At 45.8% G+C, this 13,618-nt stretch overlaps 1 protein-coding gene across 1 annotated transcript in view; it reads left to right on the plus strand.

The window, feature by feature from the left end:
• LOC119973948 (POC1 centriolar protein homolog A-like) overlaps positions 1-13,618 on the plus strand; it is a 139,562-nt gene that overhangs the window by 39,232 nt on the left and 86,712 nt on the right. Inside the window, 1 exon segment of the mRNA XM_038812632.1 lies at positions 192-325. Coding sequence (XP_038668560.1) covers positions 192-325 — 134 coding nt within the window.

Raw genomic sequence — 13,618 nt, forward strand, 5'->3', positions numbered from 1 at the left:
GGGACTGGGTCAAAATGTAATGGTTTGGAGTGGGTGGGGGATCCTCTGTATATTTCATGCCAAGTAGAGGAATGGGACATTGACTGAGGTAATTAATTTCAAAATGGTCGGGCTTTCTTTATTTTGAAAAGCCTGGGATACTTAATTCAAGGAATGGCGACTTAAGTTAGGTAATCTTTATTTTCTTACAGTTCATAGTGCTGTGGTAAACTGTCTCTCATTCCATCCAAATGGAAACTATCTCATCACTGCATCTAATGATTCAACACTGAAGATACTTGACTTGCTCGAAGGGAAGTTGCTCTACACGCTTCATGGTCATCAGGTCAGCACATCAGAATTGTTTGTTTCAGTGAGAATCTTTTCATTTTGACAGTGAGGGGTCTTTGCGTTTTGCATGGTGTAACTGTCTGTGGAAGATGTGTCCAGAATTTGTTTTTCATTATGACTCTGAATTCTAAATGAGTTAGTTTTCCATGTCCTGTCAAAGAAGTGCATATTATATTGAGGACTTTTCTTCAAGCTCCAAGGACGACAATTCAGATTGTTTCTTTCTTTCTCTCTTTTTTTGAATATGAATGGACCTCAACAGGAATGAAGGCAAGGAGACCTTGGGTTCTTCATGGCTGCTAATTTTAAGCTATCACTGAGAAAGACTTTGCAGCAGGTCAATCCAGAGTAGAGCATATCTCCTTACAAAAGGAGGAATTGACCTCCATACTTTGGATCCAACCTTGCTGGACCTTTAGTTAGTACTGAATATAAGGCTTCATGTTTCACACAAGATATTAGTGAGTGAATTAATTAGCCTTTTGGAATAGATTTGAAAGGTTTATCCTTAAAAAAAAAAGTGTCAAACTTTGGGTTACACCCCCATTACCAATGCTAATATTGATATGGAAGCATTCCTCACTTCCCGTTAGATGCTAGATATTCCAAGGCCGGGAAATACGCCCAGCCAATGTGTCAAAGTAAAGATAAAATATGAGCCATGCAGCTCATTAAAATATTTAAATAAATGACCCATCTCCTGGGATCGGATTCATCAGCCACTCCTGTTGTACGCCCCTATTGTGTTAAAACAAAACGCAGGTGGGTTTGAGGCAGATTGAGTTCAGGTATGAGATTTTAAACATTTCCACAGCCAGCTGACCCAAACTTACCTCTTTTTGGCAATTAAAATTACCCAAGATTCAGGTTGATGATTTTTCAGCAGAAGTGGAAACATTTAGATGTCTAACGGTATTTAAACAAGTACAAAGGTGGGGAGATGAGGAAAAAAAATGGAAGCGATCAGATTAGCTAGTGAATTTAAATTCAGTTAAATAAAATCTGGAATGAAAAGCTAGCATTCGTAATGGTGACTATGAAACTACCCAATTGTCATAAAAACCTAACTGGTTAATTAATGTCCTTTAAAATCAACAGGAGGGTTGTGGGAATGCTGTGTGTGTGATTGAAGATCCATGAGTTCTTCAGCCTGATAGCACCCAGACAAGTAAACCCATCCGTGATGTTGAAAGGGTTCAATTTGCAGAGTTGCAATTTCCCCATCTAACATATTTTGTTGCTGTCTACATGAAGATTTAGTAATCTATTTGTTACAAAGTGCTTCCAAGTCCTATTCCATATACAGTTTTTTTGCGTTTTAATAGTGGTGGTAATTTGCAGTATTGATCAACATTCCTGTTTCAAAATTCTGACCAGCAAATGGAATTTAAAAAAAAAATCCAAGGTAGGTTTACTGCTACGGTTGCTGGTGAGAATATTTATTTGGATTGTTATTTAAAATTTCTATCTATATAAGGAAAACCTAATTGTGGATTTTAACATTCAATGCTAAGTAGTATTATAATTTTATACAATTAATTATCCAGTAAGGACCCTGATACAACTGCAGCCAATGCTTGGGTGATACAGAGGTCTGCCAATGGTGGAATAAACTGTTTTTCCTCTTTTTTTCTCCATTGAACCACGTCTTTAATGGCTGGACTGTCCATTTTGAATATTTGTTGTAAACTCACAAAGGGGAAGGGGCAAACTTATAATAGTTTCTATTCTAACTGCAAACTCCTGTAACAAATGCCTTGGGCTGGATTCTCTGCACCCTGACGTCGAAATCGCGTTCGGTGACGGGGTGGAGAATCCAGTTTTTCCCCCATGAAATTGGGACCGGCAGCGGTTCGGCAATTCTCCGCCCACCGAAAAGTGCTGTACTCTGGGAGTATGCCTGCAGAGTATCCACCACCTGAGGCCATTGCCCCGCTATTCTCCGCCCCGACCAGCTGAATTCCCGACAGCGTATTTCTAACGTGGTCCCAGTTGTTTGGGATACTCGCGAGGCGTCCGCGGCCGCCACAGTTGGGGGTGGGTCGATCAAAAGGCAGGGGGTCCTCATTCGGGACTGGGGTATTTTTAGACTGGGGCTGGTTTAGCACACTGGGCTAAATCGCTGGCTTTTAAAGCAGACCAGGGCAGGCCAGCAGCACGGTTCAATTCCCGTACCAGCCTCCCCAAACAGGCGCCGGAATGTGGCGACTAGGGGCTTTTCACAGTAACTTAATTGAAGCCTACTCGTGACAATAAGCGATTTTCATTTTTGACCGGGCGGTCCGGGTCGGTCGGGTGGCCGATTGGGGGCAATATTTCCACAGTCTAAGGTCCGCAGTCTGAGTCCGCCATGGAGCTGCTGGAGGTCGCCGCCGTGCGCATGCGTGATCTCTGACCCGGAGGTGCGGGGGCCGTATCAGCAGCTGGCGACAGCTGCCTGCTAGTCCCCTACGAGGCAGTGAATCTGTGGCCTTTTGCCGTCAGTGTTTCTGGCACAAAAGACTACAGTTTTCACGACGGCGTGGAGCCATACTCCCTGAAACGGAGAATTCAACCCCTTGTGTCATAATTACTGATAATATATTAATACTGATATATTAAAGTTACGCAAGACCCTGAACCAAGCTATACAAAAGCAAAATGCTGTGGATGCTGGAAAGTCTCCGGCACCAGAGATTCGGCAGGGGCGGGAATCGTGCCGCGCCTATTGGCGGGCCCCTCCCCCGGCGATTCACCGACCCGCGATGGGCTGAAGTCCCGCTGCTGTCATGCCGGCGGGAATCAAACCACCTACCGGCGGGCCCAGGTGGCGCGGGTGGGGGCCAGGGTTCTGGGGGGGGGGGGGGGGGGTGGGGGGGGATCTGGCCAGGGGGGGTGCCCCCACGGTGGCCTGGCCCGCGATCAGGGCCCCCCGATCGGCGGGTAGGCCTGTGCCGTGGGGGCACTCTTTTCCTTCCGCGTTCGCCATAGTCTTCACGATGGCGGACGCGGAAGTGACCCCCTCCCCTGTGCATGCGCGGGGATGATGTCAGCAGCCGCTGACGCTCCAGCGCATGTGCGGACTTCCACCGGCCGGAGAAGTCCCTTCGGCCCCGGCTGGCGTGGCGCCAAATGCCTTTCCTGCCGGCCGGCGGGGCACCAACCACTCAGGCGCGGGCCTAGCCCCTCAAGGCGAGGGCTTGGCTCCTAAAGGTGTGGAGAAGTCCGCACCTTTGGGGCGGCCCGATGCCGGAATGGTTCACGCCACTCCATCCTGCCGGGATCCCCCGCCCCGCCGAGTAGGGGAGAATCCCGGCCCAGAAATTTTTTTAAAAGCACAAAATGCTGGAAATACTCAACGGGCCATAACTTCCGTGGAATGGTAATCAAGCCGACAAAAGGGAAGACACCGCTTCTTTTTTTTTATGGCATTAGCTTCCGTAATGCCGGTAAGTTTGAACATTCAGCCAGGGCTGAGTTAAGCGTGGAGCATGGGGAAGGGATGGTGGGGGTTGGATGGTCAGTGGTGGTGGCGGCGGGGGTGGGGTTGCTCAATGGGCAGTTGTCGGTGAGCATAGATGAGGAGTGGGGAGATAGTTCATAGAATCTTCATAGAATTTGCAGTGCAGAAGGAGACCATTCAGCCCATCGAGTCTGCACCGGCCCTTGGAAAGAGCACCCTACTTAAGCCCCACGTCTCCACCCGTTATCCCATAACCCAGTAACCCCACCCAACCTTTTTGGACACTAAGGGCAATTTAGCATAGCCAATCCACCTAACCTGCACATCTTTGGACTGAGAGAGGAAACCGGAGCACCCGGAGGAAACCCACGCAGGCACAGGGAGAACATGCAGACTCCACACAGACAGTGACCCAAGCCGGGAATTGAACCTGGGACCCTGGAGCTGTGAAGCATCTGTGCTAACCACTGGGCTACCATTGGGGGTGGGAAATGCAGTTGGTGGCTCAGGAGGTCATTAGGGGGTTGGGTACGCAGGTTGTGGTGGTAGTCAGGCTGGTCCGCAGTCTAAGGTCCGCAGACGTAGCAGTCCGTAGCCGGGACGTAGTTGGGCGTGTGGAGGGTATTCGGCATAGGGTGGGGGGAATAAGCATAGGGTGAGGAGGATAGGCATAGATCTCATGGAAGGTAGAGAGAATAGTAGGGGGTAGGGAGGGTTGGTGGAAATATTAGTGGTTGGTGGGATGGATTGGTGGAGAGCATATTTACGTGGGGAGATAGTTGGGTGGTGGGGAGGGTAGGCATGTTGAAGATGTGCTTTTGTTGTCTTATATGGTCAGGTGGTGCTCTCCAGTATAAGCCAGCCAGGGTATCCTGTACTGTGGTCATCTGTGCACTGTACAATATGATTATACAAGAAAGTATTTTTAATTTATTCTGTCATGGGCTGTGGGCATTGCTGACAGGGTCAGCATTTGTTTCCCATTGCTAATTACCCTTGAACTGAGTTATTTAAAAGACCATTTCAGAGGGCAATTGAGAGTCAACCACATTGCTGTGGGTGTCACATGTAGGCCAGACCAAGGAAGGATGGCAAATTTCCATACAACCAGAGAAAAGTTACAGCGCAGAAAACGGCCATTCAGCCCATCGTGTCTGTGCATTCTGAATTCTCCCTCTGTGTACCCGAACAGGTGCTGGAATGTGGCGGCTAGGGGCTTTTCACAGTAACTTCATTGCAGTGTTAATGTAAGCCTACTTGTGACAATAAAGATTTTTTTAAATCTAACCGACCATTTTAATCTCACCTTCCAGCACCTGCTCAATGGCCTTGCAGGTTGCAGAACTTCAGGTGTAGATCCAGGTACCTTAGAAATGAGTTGAGGGTTTCTGCCTCAACCACCAATCCAGACAGCGAATTCTACACACCTACCATGCCCTAGGTGGGAAAAGTGTTTCATACCATCTGCTCTAATCCTTTTAGCAATCTCCTTAAATCTGTGCCCCCTGGTACTTGACCTCTCCACTTGGGAAACAGGTCTGCTCTGTCTGCTCTATTTAGGTCCTTCATAATTTTTTACCCCTCACGCAAGTCACCCGTCAGCCTCTTCTGTTCTAAGGAAAACCACCTTGGCCGATCTAATCTTTCCTCTTGTCAGCCCTGGCAATATGCTTCTAAATCTCGTCTGTCGTCTCTCCAGATCAGTTATGTCCTTCCGGTAATTTGGTGACCAGAACTGTATGCAAAACGTCAGCTGTGGCCAACCAGCTGTGGCCTAACCAGTGTTTTATTCAGTTCCAGCATTACGTATCTGCTTTTGCATTCTATACCTCGTGCAATAAAGGAAAGAATTCCATGTCCCTCTTTACCACCTTATCTAACTGTCCTGTCACCTTCAGAGACCTGTGGACATACACTCCAAGGTCTCTCGCTTCCTCTGCCCCATCAATATCCTCCATTTATAGAGTATTCCCTTGCTTTGTTTGCCTTCCCAAAATGTATTACTTGACATTTCTCCAGGTTGAATTCCATTTGCCCTTTTTCTCAGAATTGATTCTAATAATTTGCTCGCCACCAAAGTAGTCTGACTAGTCTATAATTATTTGTCTTATTTCTTGCACCCTTTTTAAACAATGGTACAATGTTATCAGACTTCCAAACCTCTGGCACCTCATCTGTATCTGTGAGGATTGAAAGATGAGCCTCGGGACACCTGCTATTTCCTTCCAGGCTTCTGATAACACCCTGGAATACAATCGATCTGGTCCTGGTGACTTATCCACCTTCAAGGATGTCAGTCCCTCCAGTATTACCTCTCTCCTTATTGTATTTAATATTTCACACTCCTCATTAACTAGAATGTCTGCATTGTCTCTCTTCTTTGCGAAGACAGAGGCAAAGTACTCATTAAGTACCCTGATATACCCTCCCCTTTCCTGAGTTATCCCCTTACTCTTAATGTACTGTTAAAACAAGTTTGGTTTTCCTTAATTTTACCTGACTATATTCTTATCCTCTCGTTGCTTTCCTGATTTCTATTTTACTTGGCCCTGTGTTTTCAATACTTCTCAAGGCTTTCTAATGTATTAATTTTTTTATGACTGTGATCAACTTTCTTTTTCTACTTTATCTTACCCTGTGTGCTTCTAGAATAACCAAGATGCTCCAGATTTGGCAGTACCACCGTTGTGGAGACATGCCTACACTCTGCCCGTAGAATGTCACTTTTGATCCGTAGAATGCCACTTTTGAATGCCTCCCACTGGTCTATCACTGACTTCCCTTTAAGTAGCTGTAACCAGTCCACTTTTGCCTGATTGCTTCTCGGCTTTGTAAAATTTGTCTTTCCACAATTTAGAACTTTTGATCCAGTTCCAAGACTTTTCCATAATTATCCTAAATCTAACCGTATTATGGTCACTATCTCCAAAACCGTCACCCGCTGCTACTTCATCCACTTGCCAAGCTTCATCTCCTAAGTCTAAATCTAGATTTGCATTTTCTCTCATTGGGCTTAGTACTGGCTAAAAAAGTTCTGCTGAGTGCAGTTTAAGGATTTTGTGCCCTCTGTGCGCTTCACACTGTTCCTGTCCAAGTTGATATCAGGGCAGTTGAATTTTGCAACCATTATAATAATAACAATAACCATAATAATATTTATTATTGTCACAAGTAGGCTTACATTAATACTGCAGTGAAGTCACTGTGATAATCCCCTCGTCGCCACATTCCGGCACCTGTTCGGGTACACTGAGGGAGAATTCAGAATATCCAGTTCACCTAACAGGCACGTGTTTCGGGACTTCTGGGAGGAAACCAGAGCACCCGGAGGAACCCCACACAAACATGGGGAAAGCGTGCAGACTCTGCACAGACAGTGACCCAAGCCGGCAATCGAACCCGGGGCCCTGGCGCTGTGAAGCCACAGTGCTAACCACTGTGCTACCATGCCACCCAATTAGTAACAATAGTATCCTACTATTTTTGCACTCAGAAATTTGCTTACGTATATTTGCACTCCTCTCTATTTGGGGTCTGTAGTACAGTGCTAGTAGTGTTGCTACCCTTTATTTTTCTGAGCTCAACCCATATGGCCTCTTTCAATGATTCATTTAGTACACCATCCTTCCTCATAGCTATAATTGATTTTTCAACCAATAATGCTACATCCCCACCTTTTCCCTACTCCCTCCATCCTGTCAGAACATCCTATATCAAGGGATGTGGAGCTGACAATTTTGCTACTCTTTAAGCCAAGCTTCTGTTACAACAATTATATCAAACTACCATGTGTCTATATGTGCCCTCAGCTTATCGGTTTTCTTTGCTATACACCTTACATTTTACTATATACCTTTTAACACCACCAAATTCCAGTGCTTTACACTTTTCAATCTTTGTTTCTTCTGTCTTGTAGAATCACTACCTAATTTCCTGTCTCCTGCTCCCTGTTCTGAATTTGTCCTATATGAATCTGCCCACGGGTTCCCATCCCCCTGCCAATCTGGTTTAAGCCCTCCCCAACAACACTAGCAAATCTCCTGCAAGGACCAGTCTGGTTCAGGTGTAGACCATACTGCTCGTACTGATCCCACATTCCTATAACTGGTCCTAATGCACCTGAAATCTGAAGCCATCTCTCATTCACCATCTCTCCAGACACATATTCACCTGGCGTATTCTCCTATTCCAATACTTGCTGGCATGTGGTCTTGGGAGTAATCCGGAGATTACTAACATTGATGCCCTGCTTGCTAATCTCTTTCCTAACTCCCTAAACTCAGCCTGCAGAATCTCATCCATTTTGCTACCTATGTCGTTGGTACCTATATCGACCTCTGGCTGTTGTGCACCCTCACCCTTCAGAATGATCTGTAGCCATTTGGTGATATCCATGACTCAGTCACCAGAGAGGCAACCTGGGATCACATCTGCAACTACATATGTCCCTGTCTGTTCCTCTATCAAATGAATACCCTATCACTGCACCTCTTCCCCTCTTCCTTGCCTACTCTGTACAGCTGAGTCACTTATGGTGCCATGAACTTGGCTCTGATTGCACTCTTCTGAGGAACTAATAGCACCCAAACTGGAAAACAGATTAGCAAATGGAACCTATGAGGACTCTTGCACTACTTGCCTGATTTTCTTGGACTGCCCTGCAGTCACCCATTCTCTTTCTTCCTCCATGTTCCTAGCCTATCGTGTCATCAACTCTCTGAACATTATATCCACATAGATCTCAACCTTGCGGATGCGCCACAGTAGCTCGAGCCGTTGCTCAAGCTTCCAGAGCTCCGGTTTCTACAGCCAGTGATACTTTCTGCACATGTGGTCGTCTAGGTCACTGCTAGCATCCACAACTTCCCACATACTATAGGACACGACTTCCATGCGACCAAGCTGCTCTGCCATGTCTTAACTTCACTTCTGACAACTTTATTTTACTTTGGTTTACTTACATTAATTTTATTTGGCTTTAACTTAATAAACTATTGATAAACCTTACTAGTACTGGTAAATCAGGCTAATACTTAATACACTTTACGAGTTGCAGTAAACCTTACTTATAGCACCTCTTTCCCCTGTGCATTGAATTCCCACATGTACTTAATGCGTCATTCATTTGATCTCCATCTCACTCGGGCGTAGCCTCCTGTCTCCTTGCATGCCCCTTACTGATCTCCTTCCCTAAAGGACATTAGTGAACCATATGGGCTTTTACGATAGTCAATGATAGTTTCATGGTCACCATCACTGAGTTTAGCTTTCAGTTAATTAATTGAAAATAAATTCCATCAACTGCTATCATCTGAATCTGCGTCTCCAGAGCTGGGTCTGGGTCTGACCTGAACCTCTGGATTATTAATCGAATGACATTACACTATGCCATCATCTCCCCATTGATGGATGAGAAGGAGGGACTGATACACCACTCTTTTGCAGAGGAGGAGAAAGTGGGCACTGCAGCATAACCCAGTGCATAAGCATTGGTGGGAGGCTGCTGAGGACAGCGCAGGCCTTAACGGTGATTGTTGGGCCATGCTGATTCAGCAATGTTTTAACTGAGTGGTTCCAGGCCTGTGGCAGATAACTGCAACATTTCCATCAGAGAAATAAACTGTCCAGCAAGCACACACATCTGGATAATCCATTGCAACCCAAAGACATGAAACGTGATCGGCTGGATTTTCTGTTCCTGAGATTAAGTGTTGACGCCAGGGCAGGATTCATGGACTTTCACGACAGCAAAACTGGCGCCAAACCTGGACCGATTCAGCGACTGTGGAGGGGCTAGCACCGGCGCCATGTGGAACACAATCGATTCCAATGAAAAACAGTGCAGGATTTGCCGATCTGTGATTGACACTTGGGAGCCTGACAAGCTGCAGCCGCATATACACATTACACTCCCCACACACAATCATCCCAGCCAACAAGGTTGCACTGGAGCGTACCCACCCCATTGTTGGGTCGGCAGGGGCCAGATGGCACCTAGGGGGGTGGCCTGGGGGGAGATACATACGACGTGTGACCCTAAGTTCACAGTGGGCAGTCAGCGGCATGTGCAGCTGCATGGCTGCCTTGCAGGCTGCGGCAATAGTGCTCAATGCACTTGACCCCACAGCCCACTTCCTGGCCACTCCCCGCTACTCCACCGACCCTGGCAGAAGCACCCTGACCAGCGGCACAACTGTCTGCACACTATGGCAAAGTTGGACACTTACCATACCTCCTCTCTCTCCCTCATCAGGCACAATGCCGGCTTCATGATTTTTAAAAGCATAAGTGAACCGCGCCGTTGGGAATGCAGCCCATTTGAGGCGGAGAATCGCGGAGGCCCCAGAGAATACTGGGACAGGCCCACTAATAATATGCCAATGACATTTATTTTTCGTGCGTTCCAGAACGCATTGACACCACTGTTAAGGCGACGGAGAATTGCGATTTGGCGTTAAATTGGCAGCCACCGCGATTTCGACGTCCGAACTGATTGTCCGCACAATCGTGCTTTCTGATTTCCATGATGGCCAATGGATAATCCCGCCCGGGATGTCCAGTGCCATCATCCAGTGCCATCATTAGCCCGCATAACAGAACAGACATCCCCTTTTTTCAGTCTCCACCTCAGTTGACTAACGTATAGAAAACTGATCAATATTATTGTAGCAATAAAAATCAAATGATTAAAGAAAACAGAGAATGTCACCAGGTAACCCATCAATTCCAGCTAGCAGCGTGTCACCTTGTACTCACACCAACTCTGACATGTACAACCCCTGTGGCTGAGGATGAGGTGCAGGCAGTCTGCTCCATTGTAATTGCACCTGGCTAAGATGCCCATGGCTTTCTGGTCTCATCTTGAAAGTGTCTGTGAGGGCACCTCCACTGTGCCTGCACCGATGGAGGGGCAGCCTGCCACAGGGCCTTGCAACAGGGGCCGTTACTGAGCTGGAGAGGCCAAGGATGGACAGATGATGTTGATGGCCCCCTCATCAGCCTCTTTGACTGCCTAAGCCCTTTCATGGCGTCCTTCAATGCTGGGCACGATCACAGCTGGCATCCATTCCTCACACCTCTGTGCCACCAGCAACACTGTATTCCGTGTGACAGAGTCTCTCTCTTTCAGTGAATTGCTCCTGCATCCACTCAGTGGAGCTACATAGCTCTCTGTGACGATGCCCACTATTAATGGAGGAGCTCATGCACTGAAATCCCTGAGCCACGACAAAGAACAGTTCCTACGGTTTGAAGGGTAGCTAATGTAAACCCACTATTTAAAAAGGGAGGTAGAGCGGAAGCAAGGAATTATAGATCAGTCAGCCTGATGTCAGTAGTGGGGAAAATGCTAGAATCCCTTTATAAAAGATTTAATAACAGAGCACTTGGAAAACCGGCAGAATCGGATAGAGTCAGCATTGATTTACGAAAGGGAAATTATGCTTGACAAATCAACTGGAATTCTTTGAGGATGCAACTAGGAGAGTGGGGGGATCTCGTAGAAACCTATAAAATCCTAACAGGGCTACGTGCAGGAAGGATGTTCCTGATATTCCTGATGGCGAGGGAATCCAAAACAAGGGGTCACAGTCTGAGGATATGGGATAGACCATTGAGGGCTGAGATGAGGAGAAATGTCTTCACCCAGTGAGTGGTGAGTGTAATAACCTGCACAGGACTCATCCAGCTGGGGATGATCGTTCCCCGTGCTCAATTGGACTGAGTTAACCCAGCACTAGCATAAAAGATAGGCAGTTATAGAGCCAGCTAAAAAGGAATGAGGACCTGGTGAAAGGTAACTGGGCCCTGTGAACGTATGAAATGTTGCTGTTGCTGAAATAAAGGGCTTTTGCTCGTGTTGCTCTGACCAGATTGCAGACCCTGGCACTAAGTCTCAGTGCGACTTCAGAGTTGGCAGATCAGCACTTGACAGGATTTTCTCACTTCGCCAGTTATATAAGAAGTGTCACGTACAGCACAGACCACTCGACATTGCTCTCAAGACATCAACCAAGGTCTTCGACGTTGTCAGCAGGGTGTGATGAATGTAGAAATTTCAGATATATTGTATCATATGTAGTTGGTTCAGTAAGGATTAAAAGCTTGGGTTTGCAGTCATGTTTTAAAAAATCCTGGCTTGAAAGGCAGCTAGACCTTTTGGCGACGAAGGTACAATTAAAGCTTTGTAAAAGTTTGGATTAATGGACATTTGTTTATATTAAGAGGGTTTCCTAGGGAGTAGATAATTAGAGACATTATATTCAGATTAGTAAGATGATGTAGTTAATGGGTGGCATATTAGCACAGTGGTTAGCACTGTTGTTTCACAGCGCCAGGGTCCCAGGTTCGATTCCCGGCTTGAGTCACTGTCTGTGCAGAGTCTGCACGTTCTCCCCGTATCTGGGTGGGTTTCCTCCCACAAGTACCGAAAGACGTGCTGTTAGGTCATTTGGACATTCTGAATTCTCCCTCTGTGTACCCGAACAGGTGCCGGAATGTGGCGACTGGGGCCTTTCACAGTAACTTTATTGCAATGTTAATGTAAGCCTACTTGTGGCAATAAAGATTATTATTTTCAGTTTTGAAGTTTAGTTTTAGATCGGGATGTGAACAGTCAAGAAACAGTGCTCTCAATACAGTGAGGTTAGATCTGTCTGTAGACAGACTAGCAGTTTCTGGAGAAACAGTCAGTTAAAGATTTGACTGTGGACAGCCCAGCAGCTGATCTCAAGACAGTGAATTAATGATTTGATGTGAACAGGATAGGAGCAATTTTATAGATTGGCAGTTTAAACAGTAAGTTGAGACAAGCAAGAATCTGCAAGCTGGGTCCTGAAGGATATTGTTTTCTCAGAGTGGTTTATCCATGATATCTCTTTACAGCAAGTATTCATGTGTCTGCTAACTGTATTTAAAAATGGATTGTGGCCTGAGATGGGTTTTGTTAGAGTGGTGATAAAGATAGCAGTTAGGATTGTTTCATTGTATTGGTAAGCATTGTTTAATTGAAAGCTATTTGTCTTTGTGATAAAGTTAGCATTACTGTGTTGGTAATAAAGTTTGTTTTAATGTACCATGCCCGTATTAGTGTGTGAAATCACTCCTGGAACAAAGTATCCTTTCCTCAGAGTCTTACAAAATTAAAATAAAATATTAGGGTTTCTGCCTGGTTTCCTAGCAACTGTTGGGGTCTGGTCCGGGATCGTAATAAAAGACAGACTCTTTAAATTACTGTGGAAAAAGGCTGTTCTGAGCATCACTTTTTCTTTCCTTGAGAACATGCCCAATTTTGTCAGTATTAATGGAGCATCATTGGAGTCTTTCAAATTCAGCAGCAGGGTAAAACAAGGCTGCGTCCTTTGACATATTTTTCTCCATGTTGCCATTGTACATTCTCAGCAATTCAAATGAGAGTGTCTATTTGCATGCCAGAGCCGATGGCAAGCTGTTCAGCTTGGCAAGAGTACGCGCAAAAGTGTGTAATCTCCGAGTTCATAAGTTCATATTTGCTGATGATACCGAAGTTCACTTGCAATATCCTGTAGATCAGTTTTCATGAACGTCTATGATGTTTGGACTGACAATCAATGTCTGGAAGACCAAAGTTATGCGTAGAGACTCCAACTTCTATCAACATCGACAATCTCATTCTGAGGTCATTGGCAACTTCATATACATTGGATCAATTATAACCAGCAACCTGTACCTGATGCCAAAATCAGCATCAAGATTGTCAAGTCTGTAGCTGCCATGTTGAATTTGAGAATGGACCAACCGAAAACTAACCAAAAATACAAAGCTCCCTGTGTACTAGGCTTGTGTTCTCAGTACTTATCTTTATAGTAG

Source organism: Scyliorhinus canicula, chromosome 11 (genome assembly GCF_902713615.1).
Source record: "Scyliorhinus canicula chromosome 11, sScyCan1.1, whole genome shotgun sequence".
NCBI lineage: Eukaryota > Metazoa > Chordata > Chondrichthyes > Carcharhiniformes > Scyliorhinidae > Scyliorhinus > Scyliorhinus canicula.